This window comes from Tenrec ecaudatus, chromosome 16, assembly GCF_050624435.1.
Source record: "Tenrec ecaudatus isolate mTenEca1 chromosome 16, mTenEca1.hap1, whole genome shotgun sequence".
In the NCBI taxonomy this organism is placed as follows: domain Eukaryota; kingdom Metazoa; phylum Chordata; class Mammalia; order Afrosoricida; family Tenrecidae; genus Tenrec; species Tenrec ecaudatus.
The window spans coordinates 76,729,072-76,752,294 of NC_134545.1; the positions used below are offsets into that span (position 1 = coordinate 76,729,072).

At 38.0% G+C, this 23,223-nt stretch overlaps 1 protein-coding gene and 1 pseudogene across 4 annotated transcripts in view; both read left to right on the forward strand.

Annotated features, from left to right (window-relative positions):
• The window catches only part of HECTD2 (HECT domain E3 ubiquitin protein ligase 2), a 112,989-nt gene that overhangs the window by 21,099 nt on the left and 68,667 nt on the right, over window positions 1–23,223 (forward strand). For all 4 annotated transcript variants that reach the window (XR_012780392.1, XM_075533323.1, XM_075533324.1 and 1 more), the window contains exon 2: window positions 3,321–3,450. Coding sequence is in view for 2 of the 4 variants with exons in the window: in XM_075533324.1 (XP_075389439.1) it covers window positions 3,321–3,450 (130 nt within the window). In the remaining 2 variants the exon portion in view is untranslated. The remainder of the gene's footprint in view (window positions 1–3,320; window positions 3,451–23,223) is intronic.
• On the forward strand, window positions 14,638–14,789 carry LOC142429952 (U2 spliceosomal RNA; annotated as a pseudogene).

Sequence of the window (23,223 nt, forward strand, 5' to 3'; positions counted from 1 at the left end):
TCCTGCACAAAGAACAAGAATGGGGCAGTTTAGATAGAAAGGGACATTGGATTTAGCAGCCAAGGGAATGAAGTCAATACATTTTCCCCCAAAGCTGTGTCCCCTTCCATCTGCTGGTCGCTCTACCTTTCAGGAGTTGGCAAGTAAAGCTCCCAGACTGAGAAATCGCAGTTTCCATTGTTTCCATTTTCTATTTTCCCTATTATTTGTCAATTGATTTCATATGATCACCACCACTATTCTCCTGACTCTAATGTCTCCCAGGTGTTCCAGGATTTTATTCCCCTCGTTCCACTGGACACTTGTTAGGCCAAACCACTAAACATGTCATAATGTTGGTACTTTTATCCTTGAGACTTCATCATATATTTTATTTTCTGCTGCAATTTAAAAAACTGTATGGCCATTCTTTCTCTCTCTCTTTAAATGTTGCTGTCTTTTAGGTGAAAGTTTACACAGCAAGTTGGTTTTTTGTTTAACAACTTTTATATCAATTGTTGTGTGACATTGATTACAACTTTCACAGTGTTTCAGCTTTCTCACTATTTCCATCCTGGTCTTCCCTCCTTGTGACCTCATCTTTGCATTTGGATAAATGTTGATCATCTGGTCATATATAGTTGATTGCTTAAAGGAGTATATTGCTCATAGATGTAGGGTAGTGTTTAACCTACAAAGAAATCTATTATTCCTTATGCTGAAAGATGAATTCTAAGAGTAGTTTCAGTGCCAATTTCAAAGGATATTTGAGAGCAATAGTCTCAGGATTCCTCTCTAGTCTCTATCAGTTCAATTAAATCAAGCCTTCTTATAGAAATTAGAATTTTGTTCTATATTTTCTCCCATTCTGTCCAGAACTTTTTATTATATTCCTGGTCAGAGAAGTCAGTGGGGATGGCCAGGCACCATCCAGTTTTTCTGATTCCACATTAGAAGAGACCATGGTTCATGTGGGCTATTCATCCCATAGACTAATTCTTCTTTGGGTCTTTGTTTTCTTCATACATAACAAGATGGATTACATTGGGAAGAATGAGAATTCCAGAGCACTTCATTTTACACATGTGGAACCTGAACGTGGACCAAGAGACAATCATTCAAACAGAACAAGAGACTACTGTGTAGTTTAAAGTCAGGAACTGTATGTATCTAGGTTGATTCCTGTTATCGTATTTGTTCCAACTGTATGCTGAGCAAATAATCTGAGACACTGGACTATAGGAAGAACACAGCATCATATTTGGAGGAAGGCTTTTTAACAACTTTTGATGTGTAGTTGACATAACTTTGCTTTCTGGAAGTGAGGAAGACTTGAGGCATTTAGTAAAATCAGAGTACAAACTTCAACATGGATTACAGCTCAGTATGAAGAAAACAAATCCTCATAACTGGACCAACATCATAATAAGTGGAGAAAAGTTGAAATTTTCAGGAAACATCATGATACGTGGAGAAAAGTTGAAGTCAAAGATTTAATTTTGCTTAGACCCAATATCAATGCCAATGGAAGTAGCAGTCAAGAAATCAAAGGATGTGTTGCATTGGACAAATCTGCACAAGATCTTTTTAAAATGTTGAAGCACAAACATGTCACTCTGAATACGAAGGTGCACCTAACCCAAACCATGGTATATTACATCCTTTCATATGCTTGTGAACGCTGGAAAGAATATTGAAAGTACCCATAGTCTGCCAGAAGAACAAACAAATCCGTCTTGAAAGAAGTACAACCAGAATGTTTCTTAGAAGCAAGGATGGTGAACTCCATCTCATGTACTTTGGACATGTTATCAGTAAAGGGACATCAAGCTTGATAAAGTAGAGGTCATTAAAAAAAAGTAGGGGGGAGACCATCAACAAGATGAATTGTAAGAGTGGCTACAACAATGAGCTCAAACATAACAATTGCGAGGATGACGAAGGGCTGGGAGATGCTCCATTGTACATTGAGTTGGAGCTGACTGGATGGCACCTAACAACAAAAGCAACAACATGTGGCTTGAATAAGGAAGGTGGGAAGCTGTAACCCTACTATACATCTTTTTCAAATTTAAACCACACAGTATTCTCTTGTTCTTTTCAAATTCCTGCCACATGAGCTTAATTAAGTGTTCCATAATTACTATTTTTCACAATGTTACTTTTAGTTGAAGGCCTTCATACATAGTCACTAAAGCACAGGTAAAAGTTTGTTGCAGGCTAGGAGCCATACCCCTCCTTTGCCTCTAGGTGTTGTGATTTGGTCCTTGCCTACCTTTCTAGTCAACTCACTGGAGCATTCTACCTTACTGATTCTGTTTTATCCACACTGCTGCCCATCTTCTATTTTTGGTGAGTTTTAATTAACATCATGAGAGTTATAAAGGACAAAAATCCTTGATATATCAAGTTATTGTAGATGTTTACAACTAACAGAGTGTTGTTTCTAAGGGGCCTTTCATTGTATAAGACATAATAACTTGATTTTATAAATTGGCTACTTTTATTAGTTATAATGTGTAAATGAAGTATTTATTGCAGTCAAGATTTGACATGTTACCACTATTATTCACGACATCCTGATCAAACACACCTATTTGCAAATGCAGATTAAGTCCCTTAGTGACGTATAGCAGCTGTAGTGCGAGTTCGGTGGTGCAATGATCTACGATTACAGACTTCACTGTAATACTGGCTAGAGTTTGAATTCCGATTTCAGAGTGTTTATACTTTAGATAAATAGTATTATCTAAATACAAAGTGAAAATAGCAGTTGACATTAACAGGATGTGTGCTGTGTATAAGGAGCCTTGTTGGCATAGGGGTTACTTGATGGGCTGCTAACTGTAAGTTCTGCAGTTTGAAGCCACCAGCTGTGCCTCCAGAGAAAAACAGCACTTTGTACTCCCATATAGCGAGTCACAGTCTCAGAAACTCACAGGGGCGGTTCTACCCCACCCTATAGGGTCCATATGAATCGGCATCGACTTGATCAGTGAGTTTGGGTTGTTTGTCTTTTTTGCTTTGGTGCTATGTACAAAGAACTGTGCTAGTTTTTAAGCAAGCATCATTAGCTCAGTTAAACCTCACAATAAGCCAGTGAGTTAGTTAGGTGCTATTGCCATTATCAATTTGTAAGCAGTTAGATGAAATGACTGTTTTTTGTTTATATATAAACACAATTTGGTCACAGAAAAGGTAAGTCAATTTTAACATGTATTGGGTTTATATATCTATCATCAAATTAAAAGCTCTATCATAAATGTTAAGTATTTCTATAATAAAATAACTAAAGTGTGCTTATAGGAACTCTGTTGCAATATTAACTTTTCTATTTTTAGGGTTTGGACAGAGGAGCCAAAGGCCAAAATTCCACTTTCAGCAATTTTATTTCAACCGTTAGCCAGAAGAAAGAAGCTGCTGAACACAGAAGTTCACCTACACATCTTGTTTTCCCTAACATCAAGAATGGTAAAATAAATAAATAAAATAATGTATTATAATTACTGAAAGTTCAAAGCTTGCATGATATTATTTTATCAGGCTATTAAAATATTTTTAATATCTAATTTTTAGTTTATCAATATGAGAGTATTGGTTTTCAGTGAGAAAAATTCGTTAGACATTTAATATATGCATTTTCTGTATTAGGAAAACATTTTTGGAAAAAAATATTTTATCCTCTAGGTAGATTATGTAGTAGTTCTCATATTACTGGAATTTTTGAGCAAGTAACCCACAACATGTATGTTTATTTTATATATATATATATATATATATATATATATATATATATATATATATATATATAAAGAGGGCACCAGAAAGTTCTTGGAAAAATGAAAATGAAAAGGTAATGAAAAATTTCCAAGTACTTTTTGAAGTACCCCTCCTTGTATGTACATAAACTACACAAATAAAACATTTAAAGGATGAGATGAAGCTCAAATAAGTCATATTACAAGTTTATTAAAAAAAACAATGCTTCAATAAAAAGTTTTATCTAATATATTTTTTTTTTAATTTATCACTTGGTGGTACATTGATTTTAAGATCTGGTGCGAAGTTCAATTTTATTTAGTACTTGTTTTAAATGACTCATTACCAATAGGGGATACATTGTATATATTGCTGTTGCTAGGTGCTGTCCAGTCAGTTTTGACTCATAGCGATCCTATGAATAACAGAACAAAGCATCGTTCAGTCCCGCGCATCCTCACAACTGTTAATATGTTTGAGCTCATTGATGAAGCCACTGTGTCAATCTATCTTGTCAAAGTCCTTCTTTTTCTCTGCCCCTACCCTTTACCAAGCAAGATGTCCTTCTCTGGGGACTGGGCTCTTCTGACAAATGCCCAAAGTACATGAGACAAAGTCAGGCCAACCTTGCCTCGAAAGAGCATTCTGGCCAAGCTTCTTCCAAGACAGATTTGTTGTCCTTTTGGCCATTCATGTTTTTGTTTGTTTGTTTGTTTGACATGCACTTGTCTGTCCCTAAAGATTCCCAAGTCAATTTTTAGTTTTACTTTTCCTCCCCACCCCTTTTTTCTTTTTAGCACTACTCAGACCACCATTTAGGTTTGAGGGATAAGGAGTATGGAGAGTTTTGTTTTGTTTTTAAAGAAGCACCCTCTTTATTTACACAGCCCAAATCAAGAAATGAATCAACAGCAATATCCTGTTAGACTTAGCATATATGTGCTTCTCTTTCTCCCCTCTCCCCATCTTTCCCTTCCCCCCATGGTGCTTTGAATATTCTTTGCCAGCACCATAGTTCAAACACATTCGGTTTTTTTTTAATCTTCTTTATTCAGTGTTCAACGTTCACATGAAATTACCATCACTTGGGTCAGGTACCATATTCCTCCAAGTTAACATCCTTGCTTTTCAGCATTTGAAAGAGGTCTTGTGTACCAGATTCACCTCATGCAATGTATCATTGATCCCTTCACTGCTGCTTCTAAGCATTGATTGTGGATACAATGGGGGCATTTCAATGTTTCTGTGTTTATCTTGATGTTACCTATTGGTCCAGTTATGAAGAATTTCATTTTATTTGGGGTAAAAAAAATCTCACTAGTATAGTGCAATATTTTATTAACTGTGCTTATTATTAAGATACTCCTTAATTCCTCACTTACAAATAGCTCATTATCCAGCATTCCACATTTACAACAATATTGAAAACATTACTGTCTACTTTGCACAATTATAACATGTGTTTGGCATTCATGAATGCTGAAATGCATAGCAATTGTAACACTGGCTGTGATGTGCCAATTGACTGATACATGCTCTCAGTGCTTGCCAGTTATGTAATAGTGGGATTTGGTGCTCTTTCAGTGAACTCTGGCATGTAGTGATCTTTCTCCATTTTGTGATCTGATGTGTTCATCCTCTATTTTCACATAATGCTGGTTTTCACATGATGGCCTGGTCTTTGAAACCTAATCATGTTTATAAGTTAGGAATTGGGATACTAAATTTTCAAGCCATTCATAAATTTTTCTGTAATTTTTGTTATAACTTGACTTAAAGACATTCATCTTTCCTACTGTCAGTTATTCTTTCAAACTAATTGGATTTTAACAAATAATTTCAAAGCCTATTTAAAAACTTCATTTTGAAGATTCTGTTTCCAGACCTAATGAATTCTCAGACATAGGCATTTTATACAAATTATGCTTAAAATTGTCTTTTTAAGTCTCAAAATCTTATCATGATAGGAATATTTCTAAATATTCATTTTCAGAAAGCTTTTTCCACAGCATGAATTTCTCATGAAAAACAATGACTGTTTTCCATTGTTAGACTATATATTTATTATTTTTAAAGTATCAGATAGGCTGTGTACTACTAAAACCACCTAAATAAAAGGCCAAGAAATTTGGACTGTTTGTCTTACAGGAAAGAAAATAATACATAACGTCCTTGTTTCTTTTTTTGACAACTTATTATTTGAGATAATATTACTCATAAAGAAAAGGTACAAGGATAATGCTATTGCCTTACATTAATGTTTACATTTTGTCCCATTGTTTTCTCTCTTACACCTTCTCTTTTCCTCTCCTTTCTTTCTATATGCACTGTACATACACACAAAGTAATTTCTGATAAAAATAACTTAATTACTATAGGTAATCCAAATTAGAATGGGTTCCATTCAGACTTAATAGTTTACAATGTAAGTTGAATACCTTTTTTCATCTTTGCAGTTTCACTATTACTGCTTTTTTATTATTGATATTTTTATAAATCTAATTTTACTTATCTTCGGACATTAGGAAGAGAATGATGAAATTAGCAAATTACACTGTTGCATTGTATGTCCACAACTCCCCTATCAGTGTGTCCTATTGAAGTGACTTCTGTGTGGCTATGATGTTAGAAATCAGGCCACCGGTATTTCAAATGTCAGCAGAGTCAACCCTGATGAATAGATTTCAGTGGAACTTCTAGACTAAAAACAGACATGGAAGAAGGAATAAACTGAGGGATTAGCCATTGAAAACCTTACGAATAGCAGTGGAACATTATCAGACAGTTGCCGGAAGATAAGCCTCTCAAGTTGAAAGGCACTCAACTTTTTGAAGTCCTCTTGAATGTGCTGCCTTACCCATGAAGCTATGAACAAGTTGAAGAATTTTACCAACTTCTTTAGTTTGAAATTGATCACCATGTAACTTAAGATGCAGTGATAATTAGTGGTCACTAGAATGCAAATGTTGGAAATAAAAAGGGGAAAGATCAGTAGTTCAAAAATATGGCCTTGGGAGTAGAAATGAAGGTAGAGGTTGTATGATAGAATTTTGCAAGACCAGTGATTGTTTTTTTTTTTAAACACTTTTTTAGCAACATAATCAGTTACCTTGCTGTTGGCACTACACAGATGGAATACACAGAAATCCATAATATATCTGTGGGAAGACACAATGGAGAAACTCAGTAACCAAAACAAGGCCAGAGGCTGATTATTAAACAGACCATCCATTGCTCATGCGTAGGTTTAAGTTGAAATTGAAGAAAAGTAAAACAAATACACAGGAGCCAAAATATGGCCTTGAGTATATCCCACCTGAATTTTGAGAACAAGATTTGGCTCATTGAACACTGATGACAGAGGACATCATGACATGTGGGATGACCTCAAGAACATCATCCATGAAGAAAAGGCCAGAGTGGATGTCAGAAGAGACTGAAACTTGTTCTTGAGCATAGAGCAGCTAAAGAAAATGGAAGAAATGATCATATGAAGTAGCTCCACAGAAAACTTCAGGGGGAAGCTTTAAAAGACAAAGTAAAATATTATAATCAAATGTGTTAGAAAGCCTAAAAAGAAGAACATGCTCAGCATACTCCGAGCTGACAAAAAGTTCAAGCCTTGAGTTGTAATATTGAAGAATTTTATGGGAAGAACATTGAATGATGCAGGAAACATCAAAAGAAGATGGAAAGAACATACAGAGCCACCGTTCCAAAGACAACTAGTCAGCATTCAACCATTTCAAGAGGCAGTATATGACCAAGCACCAGTGAGTATTGAAGGTAGATGTCCAACCTGCACTGGAGGAACTAGTGAAAAGCAAAGCTCCAGAAACCAAGAACAAACCAAATGAATTGTTTCAAGAAGCTGACAAAGCACTGGAGACACTCATCTATGCAAAAAAAATTAGAAAACAGTTTCATTAATTTATGAAAGTAAAATTTTGTTGAAGATAATTAAAAAATGGCTACAGATGTATATCAATAGGGAGCTGCGAGAAATTCAAGCCATATTCATAAGAGGTTATGGAATGGAGGAGATTATTATTGATGTCACATAGATCTTGGCTGAAAGCAGAAATATGTTTACTTGTGTTGTATTGATTACTCAAAAGCATTAGCCTGTGTGGATCACAGCAAACGATGGCTGCATTGTGCAAATGGGAATCCCAGGACTACCAGCTGTGGTCACGAGGAGCCTGTGTATAGCTCAAGAGGCACATGTTCAGAGAGAACGCGAGACTATTGTATGCTTTAAAACCAGGAAACGTGTGGGTCAGGCCTGCATCCTTTCCCCAGGTTTACTCAATCTAGTGTGCTTAGCAAATAATTTGAACAGCTGGACTATATGAAGAAGATTTCAAGATTGAAGGTGACATAAACTTGCTTGCTAAAAGTGAGGACTGGAAGCACTTGCTGATGAAAATCAAAGACTCCAACCTTTACACTGGATTGCAGCCAGAATTCTTGAAGCATCATGATAAATGTATGAAGGATTGAAGTTCTCAAAGATTTCCTTTTACTTCAATTCACAATCAACACTCATGGAAGCAGCAATTAAGAAATCAAATGACATATTACACTAGATAAACCTGCACAAGACCTTTTTAAAGTGGCACAGAACAGAAATGTCACTTTGAGGACGAAGGTTCACTTCACCCAGTTCATGGTCTTCTCAGTGCCCTTATATGCATGTCGAAGCTGGATGTTGAATAAGGAAGACCGTAGAAGAAATGATGCATTTGAATGATTGTGTTGACAAAGACTGTTGAAAGGACTATGTCAGAAGAACAAACTAATCTGTCTTGGAAGAAGTACAGCCAAAATGCTACTTAGAAGTGAGAATGGCAAGAGTTCATCACACATACTTTGGACATATTATCAGGAGAGACCAGTCCCTGGCAAAGGACATCATGCTTGATAAAAGTAGAGTGTCACTGAAGGAGAAGATTCTCAATAAAATGCATTAATACAGTGGCTCCAACAGTGGTTTCAAGCATAATAATTGTGAAGATTGTTTAAGACCAGGCTGCATTTTGTTTTATCGTATATAAGAATACTGTGCATCAGAACCTATTTGATGGTACCTAACAACAATATTCTATGTAGTATTACTAATGATAAGATGTACCAAAAAGAAAAAGGTCACCATAGCATAGCTCATTGTAACTTCAGGATGTGAACAATCAGGGACCATCTGTATTTAAATAATCCATTTCTCATTCAACTTTTACCAAACTAGTTTTATCCTCCAGTCTAACTCCAACATTCTTTTTATATTTTTAGTTAGCTTTCTGCTGTAAGAGATTTCCATACTGCTCCATCTACCTCATATACTCAAGTATAAGCTGAGGCCCCTAATTTTACCACAAAAAACTGGGGGTGCTTTTTCAGCATAAAAAAAATGTGTTGCACCTTCCCGGCACAATTGCTGAAGACAAATGTGTGCATAAGCAAATGTGGTAAAGAAAGCTGATGGTGCCCAACTATGAAAAGATACAGCTTCTGTGGTCTTAAAGACTTGCAGATAAATAAGCAGCCATCTCAGAAGCAACAAGGTCCATATGGAAGAAGCACACTAGCCTATGTGACCACGAGGTGTTTAAGGGACCAGGTATCAGGCATCAGAGAACAAAAAATCACATCATTGTAAATGAGGGTGAGTGCAGAGTGGAAACCCAAAGCCATCTATAGGCAACTGGACAGCCCCTTACAGAAGGGTCGCGGGAAGTAGACGAGCCAGTTAAGGTGCAGGGTAGCAATGATGAAACATACAACTTTCCTCTAGTTCTTAAATGCTCCCCCCCACCACTATCATGATCCCAATTCTACCTTACAAATCTGGCTAGCCCAGAGGATGTACATTGGTACAGATAGGAACTGGAAACACAGGGAATCCAGGACAGACGATCCCTTCAGGACAACTGCTGAGAGGGACGATAGCAGGAGGGTGATGGGAAGGTAGGGCAGAAAGGGGGAACCGATTACAAGGAGCTACATATAACCTCCTCCCTGAGGGATGAACAACAGAAAAGTGGGTGAAGAGAGACGGACAGTGTAAAATATGACAAAACAATAGTAATTTATAAATTATCAATGGTTCATGAGGGAGGGGGGAGCGAGGGGGGGGGAATGAGCTGATACCAAGGGCTCAGGTAGAAAGTAAATGTTTTGAGAATGCTAATGGCAACAAATGTACAAACGTGCTTGACACAGTGGATGTATGTATGGATTGTGATAATAGTTGTATGAGCCCCAATAAAATGATTTAAATATTTTTAAAAAGAAAATCTCACTACCATTGGAAAAAAAATGTGCTGAAAAAACTTGGCTAATACTCCAGTATATAGGGTATTTATGTATATATGGATGGATGGATTTCAATTTTAGTTGCTGAGTTATCTGTTACAGCATTATTTATTTCAATGTTCAAATTATCCCTGAGTTGGCCAGGGTTAGCCCTTTTTAGCTGATGTACACAGGTATTGCTGATGTCAATAGCCATCTATTTTTTAATTTATTTCTTTTATTTTTGGTGCAATTGAAGTTCTAAAATTGTAGTTACCTTGTATTTCTCCTATTCATGACCTGGAATAAGTTCTTTCTTTAAAGAGCCTCAAGTCCTTTTAGCAGTAGATGTTATTTAAAGGTCAAGTATAGGAGTATTTCCCAGAAAGGTTCCTTGTACAATACTCCTTCAATCCACTGAGAACCACTTTTCTGATCTGATCTATTGAAAAGCATGGATTCGTTTTGCCTGTTCTAGAGTTTATATACATGAAAATATCAATGTGCATGCTTTGTGGACTGTGAAATATATCCATGTTGTGCATAGCAGTAGTTATTTTAATTGTTCAGTTGTTTTCCATTGTATGAATGTACACAACTTGTTGCATTGAGTTTTTTGTAGTTTTTGCTACTATCAACAATATTTTGGAAATTACATGAGTTTCTAAATATCTATTGGGTCTAAATATTGGGTCAAATAAATTAAAATGGATTTTAGATTAGTACAGTGTATAAACAGAAAATTATCAAGAACTGAACACTAGTAAAAATATATAATATCAAACTTGTAATATACACCATAAGTATCATTACGGAAATGGATATCCTTAATGCTTATATTAGAAGGAAAGCGACACAGGGAATGAGCTAAACATTCAAAGAAGAAATTAGCTAAAGAACAATAAAATGGTTTCTTCATAAAGAAAGTAAGTGGCGAGAAAAGAAAGACAAGAAAATAAACTTAAAAGCAAGAAAGAAGTAATATCGAGGATCAGAAAGCTGCAAGTTGGTTCTTCATAAAGATTAATCAAATTAACAAACCTTTGACAATGTTGATCAATAGAAAAAGAAAATGTACCAATAAATTATATCTAGGATGAAAAGGCCACAGGATTAAGACATTGAGGAAATGATGTGGGGCCAGTCTGACCTCTTTCAACTACATAAGGGGCAAGGAGAATCTGCCTCCACACCAGGTCAAGATTGATTCCTGTCAGATATTCCTTCACCCTCCAACTTTCTATATCTATTCTGACATCTGCCATTTCCCTGTGCCACTCTAATTCTTAAGTGGACTGGAGCAACTGTTGCAGTGGCCGCAGAGAACTCCACAATTATGGGGAGAATTAACAAATTAGAAAATGTTAGGATTGACCAGAAAACATTAAGGATAAAGTTATTCCGTCCGTGGAACCTCTTCTTGACTGTTGACAGACATTACTCTCTGGGCCTCAGTTATTCAGCCATGTGACCTCTTGGCCTCTGTTTTGCTCTTGTAAGCATTACAAAGCTCCTTTCGTTCTGAAATATGCATTAAGGACACATTACCCTACAAGGTAGCTTCCTTGCCCAAAGGCACCCAGCTTTACTCTTTCCTTGGGCCCAGAAGTTATATCTCATGCAACTGCTGCCACTTCCACTTATCTATGCAGGGATCTCAACATGCTCCACTCTTGTGGCTCTTCATTCGAGGCAGTCCTGAGAGTCACTGTTGCTGCTTCTGAAACATCACTTTGTACCCAGTGGAATGGCAAAGCTGACCAAGCTCCTAGTTAGAGTCCTCTGTATCTTATTTGCAAACATCCCACCCATTCCCTTGGGGGGAGCTGCAAACACTGGATGGGAGAGCCATAGCAAGCATTTTCCCTTTACCACAGACACAAGTGTTAACATAAATAAGTTCATGAAAATACCTTCAAAATCTTAGATTAAATGGATGAATTCCCAGAAAAAAATATACCTTGCCAAAATGACTAAAGAAATAGGAAACCTAACTAAGTTTTTAGCAATCCTAGCAAACGAATCTACCAAAACCAGCACAAATTTGAACACATACACAGAGCTCAGTTTTACTGCAGGTTCTAATCCCAGTCTTAGACAAGCTGTTTCAGAGAACTTTTAAGAAGAAAGTTGAGGAATCCCAACTCATTTTTGAAATTAACTTAGCCTGATTCCCAGAGCCTTGTAAATGGCCACATGAGAAAAAAATTTCGCTGGCCAGTTTCATTTATGACTAGAGATGAAAAAATGCTAAACAAAGCAAAATATAACAGTATATAAAAAGAATACATTGCTAGACCAAGTGGAGCTTATCTTAAGAATAGTAGTCTAATGTGTTAGGCTGGGTTGTCTAGAGAAACAAAACCAGTGACACTCATATATGTTAAGAAAGAACTTTATATCAAGAAGTAATTCTATATCAAGGCATGCATCCCAGTCCAGTTCAATGCAAGCCCATGGGTCCAGTACCCGCCCTCCCCAGACTCACCTAGCTGCAGGCCAATGATGTGGAAAGGTGGAACAGGAAGCAGGGAGATCGCCAGCTGGTGGAAGTAGACACATCATCCAAAGTTGGTGGAAATATGTCAGGGTACACACAGCTCAGAAGTTGGCTTCAGGGTCAGTGACCCATTTAAGGACACTCTGGAGGCAGAAACAGCATCCCAGCAAGGAGAAAGGTAAAAGGCCAGAGAGGAGAAAGTTCCCAGTTTCTGTCTTTTATAAAAAGGCCAAATCTCTCAGGAGGCATCTTGAGGCTGTGGCCTGATTGGCAGGTTGGACTCCACCCGTACAACTTTCACACAGGTGCAAGATAACATAAAATCTCACTGCCACAGTTAGTTTGACATTAGAACAATCAACTAGTGCTATAAGCTTCATTATCTGATTAAAAGAGAAAAAGTCTCATCTCAATAATTTGTAGCGGTACCATATATACTTGTATATAAGCCAAGATTTTCAGCACAAAATGTGTGCTGAAAAACTGGGGTTCAGCTTATATACGGACCAGTGGCACCCCAGCGAGGTGTAACATCTTGAGGGTGATTGCCCTTCTTCCGCTGTTCATTCAAAGCCCCTTGACACTGCAGGGCTTTGAATGTTTGTTTACTCACATCTAACCAATCAGAGCCGTCCTATGACGTGGACAACTCCAGTTCACTGAAGCACCCATAGTGATTCACTTAAGCCAGCCGCTAAACTGGCAGCTGAACTGGTAAGTACATGTCTGTGGCTGCGCTCCCTCTCTCCCCTCTGGTCTCTGTGTTAATTCACATCCTGCATTTCCCACCCTAGGCTTATACTCTAGACAATCAGTTTTTCTGGTTTCCCAGGTAACAATTAGGTACCTCGGCTTATATTTGGGTCGGCTTATATTCAAGTATATACGGTAAGTATTAAAATGCATCACCCATTCATCAATCTTATCACACTGACTAGGAATACAAGGAAATCTCTAATCCAGTTGAGTATATCAACTAAACATTTTTGCAAACATTTAATGGAACAACATTGAAAGCATTCCTTTTAAAATCCAGAATAAGACAACGGTGTCGAATATGGCCACCTTTAGTTGCCATTGTAATGAAGATTCACCATAATAAGACAAAAATAAAAGATATAAGATCTGGAGAGTAGGGATGGATTAAGTAAACTATCATATGATTGCCTACATAGAAAACCCAGGGTAATGTGTAGCCAATTTGTTAGAATTAATAAAATAATCAAGTTAGCAAGAAAAAAATTATTTAAAGTCAATTGAATTTTAATACAACATCTAGAAATAGTTATGTATTTGGAAGTGATGAAAATGTCTCATGAACCAAGAAGCAGATAGGGATTATGTTTAATTGAAACCTTGGTACATGAGATGTAAACAGAGTGCTATTAATAAAAATTTGAAAAAAATATATAAGTTTAATGGAAAGTACAATAATTTGAAGTAAATTTATAAACTATTAAAAGATGGCAAAGAAGACCTCGTAAATAGGAATGCCATACTTATATATAAGACCATAGTTATATGTGGAATTAGATAGGCTGACTTGAAAATGTATATGGAAAACAAAAGAGCATTAATTACAAAGACATTTATGAATTAGAACAGTGGTTCTCAACCTTCCTAATGCTACAACCCTTTAATACAGTTCATGTTGTGGTGACCCCCAACCATAACATTATTTGCATTGCTACTTCATATCTGTCATTTTGCTACTGTTATGAATAGGGTGACCCCTGTGAAAGGGTCGTTTGAGACCCACAGGTTGAGAACCGCTGAATTAGAAGAACCATAGGGGAAATAGGCTTTACTAAGTATCAAGATTTGAAATACAGCTATTAATTGAGGCACTGTTATTTTGGTGCAGAAAAAAAGAAAGACTGACCATTGGAATAAAATAGCCTAGGAATAGACAGACTTATACTTAGGTGACAAATTGAGCTGTGACATACTGTAATTGAGATCAGTGGGGAAGTGAATGATTGCTGCTGTGACAATTGGGTATCCAAATTAGGGGGGAAAGTGAAAAAGTGTGCACGTACCACAAAACCATACTATAAAATCAGTTCTGAGAAATTCAATACTTATCTGTGGAAGACTGTGTCTATATTATGACTTCTCAGGCTTTTGACTAAGACCAAGTATAGTATCTGTTCTTAACAGATTAATATCTGAAAGACAGAACTATAAAAATATTTTCAGGATATATACAAAAGTTCGTGGAAGAAATAGCTTATCTTTTAGCTTCATTTTTCCATCAACTTTTAAAAAATCATTTTATTGGGGGCTCTTACAGAGCTTATCACAATCCATACAAACATCCATTGGTCAGGCACATTTGTACATATGTTTCCATCATCCTTTTCAAAACATTTTCTTTCTACTTGAGCCCTTCGTATCAACTCATTTTTTTCCTTCCCTCGATGAACCCTTCATTTATAAATTATTATTATTTTCATATCTTATACCTACTGCTGTTTCCCTCCACCCACTTTTCTGTTGTTCGTCCCCCTGGGGTGGGTGGGAAATATGTGGATCATTGTGATCAGTTACCCCTTTTCCCCCCTACTTTCCCCCTACTCCCCTGGTATTGCTACTCTCATTATTGGTCCTAAGGGGTTTATCTGTCCTAGATTCCCTGTGTTTCCAGCTCTTATCTGTACCTGTGTACATGCTCTGGTCTAGCTGAATTTGTAATGTAGAACTGGGGTCATGGTAGTGGGGGAGAGGAAGTATTAAAGAACTAGAGAAATGTTGTATGTTTCATCAGTGCTATACTGCACCCTGGCTGGCTGGTGCCCCTTCCTGTGACCCTTCTGTGAGGGAATATCCAATTGTGTACAGATGGGCTTTGGGTCTCCACTCTGCCCTCCTCCTTGTTCGTATTGATATGATTGTTTGTTCTGGAACTTCTGATGCCTGAAATCTGATCCCATCTACACCTCATGATCACACAGGCTGGTGTGCTTCTTCCATGTGGGCTTTGTTGCCACTCGTATTTTCAAGAACTAGTAGAGACCTTCTTAGACAAGACGCAGAAAACACTGGCTATACATAGGAAAAAATGGACAAATCAGACTACATGAAAAGTATGAACTTTTTATGTTCACCAAAATAAATTATTAAAAGCTGCAGACTGAGAAAAAGAGATCTGAATCCATACAACCACCACCATCAAAAAATGTCTAGAATATATCAATACCTTCAAAATCACTTAAGAAAAAGATAACCTAATAGAAAATGGTCAAAAGGTTTGAAAAGACAACAGAAGAAGAAAAGCAAATAGCACACACACATACATAAATACTCAGCCAATAAACACAAACATAGTAACAAAGATAAAGCCCAATAAAACTATAACTAGATACTATATCTCACCAGATAGGTAAAAATTAACATCTAACAATATTAAATTTGGCAAGTATGGCTAGGTAGAATAATAATTCTTGAAGAATGTCTATGCCCTAATCCACAGAACATGGATTTGTTACATAATATGGCAAAGGAGAATTCGATTATCTGGCTGGACCCAATTACAAGGGTCCTTAGTATGGAAGAGGGAGCAGAAGAGTAGTTAGTGTAAGAAGAATGTCATTTGAGAAAGACTCCATTGACTATTGCTGGCTTTCGAGATGGAAAGGGACCATCTTTAGCTACCGGGAATTGCATATAGGGAGAGGCCAGGGACAGTTTCTCCCCAAAGCGCCTGGAAGAAATGGTAGCTATACCAGCCCCTTGGTTTTAGCCCAGTAAGACCCTCTAGAATTTTAAAATGAAAAAAATACATGTTTAAGTACCTAAGTTTGTGGTAATTTGTTTTAAAAAGCCACAGAAAATGAATACAGCAAAGTAGTAGAGCAGCTGGAACTTGATACACGTCGAGTGAGCATGCGCATTGGTCCACACACACTGGATATCAGCACAGCATTGCCAAGTAAAACTGAGGTGTACTTACCCCCGTTATGAGCAGCTGCAGTCTTAGGAAGATGGTCTTCCTAAAGAAAACTTTATTCATTTACACAGAAGGCATGAACAAGAATGTTCATTCGCAGTACTGTTTGTACTAGTAAACCTCTGGAACCAACCCAAATGTCCCAAAGTAACATGTCTAAATATATTTTAGTCTATTCATTTAATTGAATACTGTGTTCATTGCATGAGCTACAGCTAAATATAGTAATATAGATGAGTCTTAAGGAATATAAAATGTAATCAAAATGCAAATCCCAGAAGAATGCATACAATATTATTCCAGTTATATAACATTTAAAAAGAGGCTAAACAAAATGATACTTTAAAGATACAAGCCTATATGGTAGAATTACCAAGAAAAGCAAAAGAACAGATTTGTAAGGTAGAATTGGGATCACCACATTTGCTTATGCACCCATTTTGTCTTCAGCACGCGTATCTGGAAGGTGAGCATCACAGAATGCCGGGTTATTAGAACAAAGTGTTCTTGAGGTGAGGGAGGACTTGAGTAGAGGCCCAATGTTTGTCTGCTACCTTAATACTTAACATATGTACATAGATCTATTTCCCTATTATTATATAAAAATATATTTACATGTAGAAGCCTGTATTTAGACCTATATAAATGTCCTTTGCTTCCTAGTTCTTTCCTCTATTTCCTTTTCCTTTCCTCTTGCCCCACTATCATGTTCGACCTTCATTCGGATTTTAGTAATTCCTTTCGGCTACATTTTATGTGATCAAGCCTCACCAGGCATCCTACACCCTCCTGATCATCGATTTTAGATCACTTGTTGTTACCTTGTCTCCCAGGGTTTGCTGGCATCACCCTTCCTTTTCCCCACCTCCCCGTCTCCCCTGTCCCCCTGGAATTGTCAGTCCTGTTGTTTTCTCCTCTGGATTGTTTATACTGCCTATCTTAGCTAGACAGACATATAAAAACAGTAATAAGCACAAAAACAACAGCAAAAATCAACAACAAAAAAGAAAAGCCTATAAATAATTTCAGGTCTGTTTGTTGACCTTTATAAGTGTTTTCCAGTTGAGTGTGATGAGGTTCCATGTCCTGGCTCCAAAGTCTGTTTTGGGTATTCCTCCAAGACTTCATTGCCTTGCTCCCCTTGCTGCTCTGTTTGACACCCTTAGTGTTTCACTCTAGTGTGGTGGGGTCAGATTGGGCACAATCCCCGCACTGTATCTCCAGTGTTGTCCCCCATAGCGCTATGTTTTGTTTTTAAAAATAAAACATTTTATTAGGGGCTCATACAACTCTTATCACAATCCATACATACATCAATTGTGTAAAGCACATTTGTACATTCATTGCCCTCATAATTCTCAAAACATTTGCTCTCTACTTAAGCCCTGGCATCAGCTCCTCATTTCCCCCCCTCCCTCCCTGCTCTCCCTTCCATCATAAACCCTTGATAATTTATAAATTATTATTTTGTAATATCTTACACTGTCCAAAGTCTCCCTTCACCCACTTTTGTGTTGTCTGACCCCCAGGAAGGAGGTTATATGTAGATTATATGTAATTGGTTCCCCCTTTCCACCCCACCCTCCTGGTAATCGCATTTAGGAACTAGAGGAAAGTTGTATGTTTCATCATTGCTACATTGCACCCTGACTGGCTCATCTCCTCCCTGCGACCCTTCCGTAAGGGGATGTCCAACTGCCTACAGATGGACTTTGGGTCTCTACTCCAGACTCCCTCTCATTTACAATGATAAGCACTATATTTTTTAAAAGGTTTGAATATGAGTAAGATTTGAAGGACTATGTGGATACTTAGGAGAGTTCTGAAAAAAAATTCTTGCCAAAAATATGGAAGCTCTGTTGTGTTGTAGAGATGAAGAAAAATGGATGTGTTGAACAGATGTTAAAGAGCCAGAACACTATATTAAACTGGAATTCCATGATGCTCACCTTCCCAATATAGTTGCTGAAGACAAAGTGGGTGCATAAGTAAATTTGGTGAAGAAAGCTGATGGTGCCCAGCTATCAAAAGATATAACATCAGAAAAAAAAAAAGATATAACATCTGGGGTCTTTAAGGCTTGAAGATAAACAAGCAGCCATCTAGCTGAGAAGCAACAAAGCCCACATGGAAGAATCATACCAGCTTGTGTGATCATGAGATGTTGATAGGATAAGGTATCAGGCATCAAAGAACAAAAAAATGTATCATTGTGAATAAAGGGGAGTGTGGAGTGGAGACTCAAAGCCCATCTGTAGTCAACTGGATATCCCCTTACAGAATGGTCACGGGGAGGAGACAAGCCAGTCAGGGTGCAGTATAGCACTGATTAAACATACAACTTTCCTCTTGTTCTTTAATGCTTCTCCTCCCCACCCCCACCCTATCATGATCCCAGTTCTACCTTACAAATCCGGCTAGAGTAGAGCATGTACATGGTACAGATAAGAACTGGAAACAGGGAATCCAGGACAGATATACCCCTGAGGACCAATAATGAGAGTAGCTATTACCAGGAGGGTCAAGTGAAGGTAGGGTAGAAAGGAGGAACCAATGACAAGGATCTACATATAACCCCCTCCCTGGGGGACGGACAACAGGAAAGTGGGTGAAGGGAGATGTCGGACAGAGCAAGACAGGACGAAATAATAATAATTTATAAATTAGCAAGGATTTGTGAGGGAGGGGGAAAGAGAGGGAGGGGGGGAATGTGCTGATACCAAGGGTTCAAGTAGAAAGCAAATGTTTTGAGAATGATGAGGGCAACAAATGTACAAATGTGCTCGACACAATGGATGTATGTGTGTGATAAGAGTTGTAGGAGCCCCCAGTAAAATGATTGTCTAGAAGAAGAAGAAGGTACCTGTGCCCTTACAGCACAATCCTCCACCCTTCAGCCTAGTGGAGCAAACCTGTACTGTGGTTTCACTGTAGAAACAAAGAAAGATTCTTAGCCTGTTTGATGAGAAAGAATAGTTCCGAAAGTGATTCCTGTTTATTATTGTATAAGTATTGACTATACGTATAACTTTTATTTATATATCATTTATAATTTAGAGAAAACTCATAACATTTTATTTGAACCTCATGGTAATCATAAAATAGGACAGATATTACAATGTGTCTTGTTACTTAGCGGATTACCACAAAGCTAATTGCTTAAAATAAATCTGTTTGTCACTCACACCTCTGTAGGTGAAAGACTTGGCTGGATTTTCTTTTTAGGGTCTTAAAAAGCTGAGAGCAGTGTGTTTGCTAAGCTGGGTTCTGGGGAAGTTTCTTCTCTCAGACTTCTTCAGGTTGTTGACAGACTTACTTCTTTATGGTGTGGCTCTGTGGTCCCAATTTCCACCAGTCCAGATCCACTCTTAGCTTTTAGAGACCTGTCAAAGAGTCATACCTTTTGCTCACAGGTCCTGTTTATCTCGTGGCAGATGTAGACTGCTTTTAGAGTAGCTTGCATTGGAAGGAAGAAGAGAACAATAGAATCTTGCAGAGTAATTACACCAAGACACAAAAGGTCTAATATAGAAGGGAAAACTTGGGTTGCGGTCGGAACGTAAAGTAAGATGAACAGGCAGGATTGAGAATGGCCTTAGGTCAAAGATGGCCAAGGCAGATTACAAGCCGAAGCGTTGAAGTGTTGGCTCCAATAGAGAGGGACGTATACATTGTACTCTGAAACGGTGGCAAAGCAGTAGGGGGTAGATAAATGCACAGAGGAAATAGGATGAAATGAAAGTAGGAAAGCTCACTTTTTCTGACCCTGAATTCAGTAAAATTTCACTGAATTCTGACTCCGTGACGTAGGACAGCAGAACCGCCCCTGTGGGGTCCCAGACTGTAAGTCTACAGGAGTAGAGAGCTCCATCTGTTTTCTGGATGGTGGGGGTACACAGAAATGATTTTGATTGAACTGGAAGTTAAGACCTAAGTCTTCCAAATGTAAACATGTGTATAAGTCCTTGATCTTTTGAGAAGCTGCTCTTATTTGCCAATAAGATGGTTTTCTCCAAGATACCTCATTCTTGGCAAGTATTACTATTTTTCTGTCTCTTCTCTGGTAGCAGGACCTGTATTGGGTTTGCTCTGACAGCTTGCTTCCCTGTGTGATCTTCAGAGTGGTATTAGAGAAGCTGCAAGAGCCCAGCGTGGGTTTACCTAACAGCTGAGGGATGCCTTTCCTCCCTGTCGATCACATGACTAGGTATGCCTGGTGAGTTGGCTGTCCTTTTAAAGATCTGAAGCGTGTAGGAGTTTTACCTACTATAACAGCTGTTAGGGATGATACATCTTCAGAGAAACAACCTCGATGATAAGTAATGACTGGGGGTGGGCAGAGAGAGTGGGTAACACTACCTTCCCTTTTGCATCTTACTTTCTGAAGGGATGTTTCTTTTCAAACTTACTTAAAACCTCTTCAAACAGAAAAGAGCATCTTTAGAAAAAACAAAACCATTCTTCCTTAACTCTGCATAAATCTCCTTGCGTTCTTAGTAGTTCAGAAAAGAGTAGGCATGAACTCTGATGTTTACCTTGAGGACAGTGTTGAACTTCCCGCTCAATCCATTTCATGAATTGACTCCAACAAGTCCTATGTGGCTGTAAAAACTAGCTTTACACAGTTGAAACATGTATCCCATTGTCTTTGCCACCCTGAAATATACAAGGGGAAACGGAATGATCTTCAGCTCATACAGGAGGTTGGCTCTGTGGTGAGGTCCTGTGTGTACACACAAGTATAGTGACAAAGAGTTTGCAGTTTCTCCAAGAGCAGCTTGAAGGGGCGGGGCAGACAAGGAAGCAAGCTGTTAGAAGAAACCCAGCGTGGTGAGGAAGAGAAAAGTACTGACAATAGCTCCTTCAGGAATTCTACCCTGGAAGAAGTATCGCAGATGCCTCCCGTAAACCATCTGCAGGTTTCCATATTGTTTTTGAGACTGCACTGTACTAAACTGCCAAGATCTTCCCTAGATTAGAGTGTGTGCCTGGAACTGGGCTTTTATGGAATAGGTATATCTTTGAAGAACATAGGGTACCTTGTTGAATTTATTTTTGTACATTTATCTCTTTACTAACCTGTAAGCTCCTCAAACGTTTATTTTGGAGAGGAGAAGGGCTCCCTTTTTTCTTTTTTTTTTTCACATGGAATGTATGGCTGGTCTCCATCTACCAGTACTGAATATTTTGATCTAAGATTCTGCCTAAGATTCCTGACGAAAAAGGGGAAAATGGCAGAATAGAATTTCAAATTCTCAGGAACTCCCAAGTTTTCTGTAGCCATGGAGGCTTGACACTTGAAACAATTACCCTGAGATCATCTTTAACCTCAAACCAAAAATATCCTCTGAAGTCTTAAAACCATGAAGTGGTTTAGCTTAACTCATGAAAAATGTCTGCCCTGAGCATTATGCTCTTTCCAGAACTACATATATAGGGTCAGTTTGACAACAGCGGCTCCAAGACCACATAGGAAATGTATGGGGCAGAGAGCAGAGGCGACTGATGGAGGAATAACTCAGAAAAAGAGGGTGAGGAGGGAAGTACCACATGAGGGACCGCGTCCCTGTCACTGAGTTGTACATACAAAGCTGTTGAGTTGGTGTATGCACTAACAACATCATATGTGTGTTTTTAATGAGCCATTTATATCTATTTCATTTTAATAGGTAACACATATGTGTTTGTAAGTATATAAGTAGATAGACTCTCATACCCTTCCCGGCTGTCCCCTTTGAAAAAGCTTCTCTTATATTCTTTCTGTGTTTCTATGTGCAAAGGCAAGCAAGCATACATTCTCATGTTCTACTTTTTTTCAAGAAAAAGTGATTACGTATGCATGGTTACATTGTCGAGTGCCTTGGTTAGTTTTTGTTTCTGGTTTCACCCACAAATATGCCCTGGATATCTTACTGTATCGGTACATAGAAAGCTTTTTTTCTCTACAACTGTCTTAGTTATTGAGTGCTACTGTAGTAGATATGCCACAAGGGACTGTCTTTAACAAGCCAAAATGTATTGTCTCACAGTTGGGAAGGTCGGAGTTCAAATTCAAGGCACTAACTCTAGGGAAAAGCTTTCTTTCTCCATTAGCTTTGGAAGAAGGTCCTGTCTGTCTTCAACATCTGTAGGCCTGGTATTCCTTGGAAATCTGCATGCTTCTGGACATCATTCTTCCCCAGATTCCCAGTGCAGGAGCACTGGGTCCAAATGACACTCCACCCCCAGCTCTTCCTACCTCTGGTGGTAGTGCTCACTTCTCTCCTGTTGTCCCTTGTAATGTGGTGAAGGCCACATGCCAGGGAAACTCCCCTGTCATAGGATCAGGTCTGAGGTCCAAGTAAGGTGTTGCATCCTACTCTAATCCCTTATAGTTGATTGGTTGATCACATCAGAACACATTATTGCTTAATTACCAACCCACTGAAAATCATGACCCCAGCCAAGTAAACACACACACCTGTGGAGGCGGGGGAGGGCACGACACAATTTAATCCAAGACAACAACTATATTCACTTGCATTGGCTATACCATAATTTGTTAAATGAGTCATTTCCAATCTTTTGCTATTGTATACAGTGCCACAATGGCTGACTGTACATAGTTACTTTGTTCATATTCAGATCTATCTATGCCAGATTGATAAAAGTAAAATTAGTGGGTCAAGCATGACTGCTATTTATGATTTTGAGTTTTTAATATATTGTTCAGGACTCAGCACTAATGGTACATGGGACCTATACT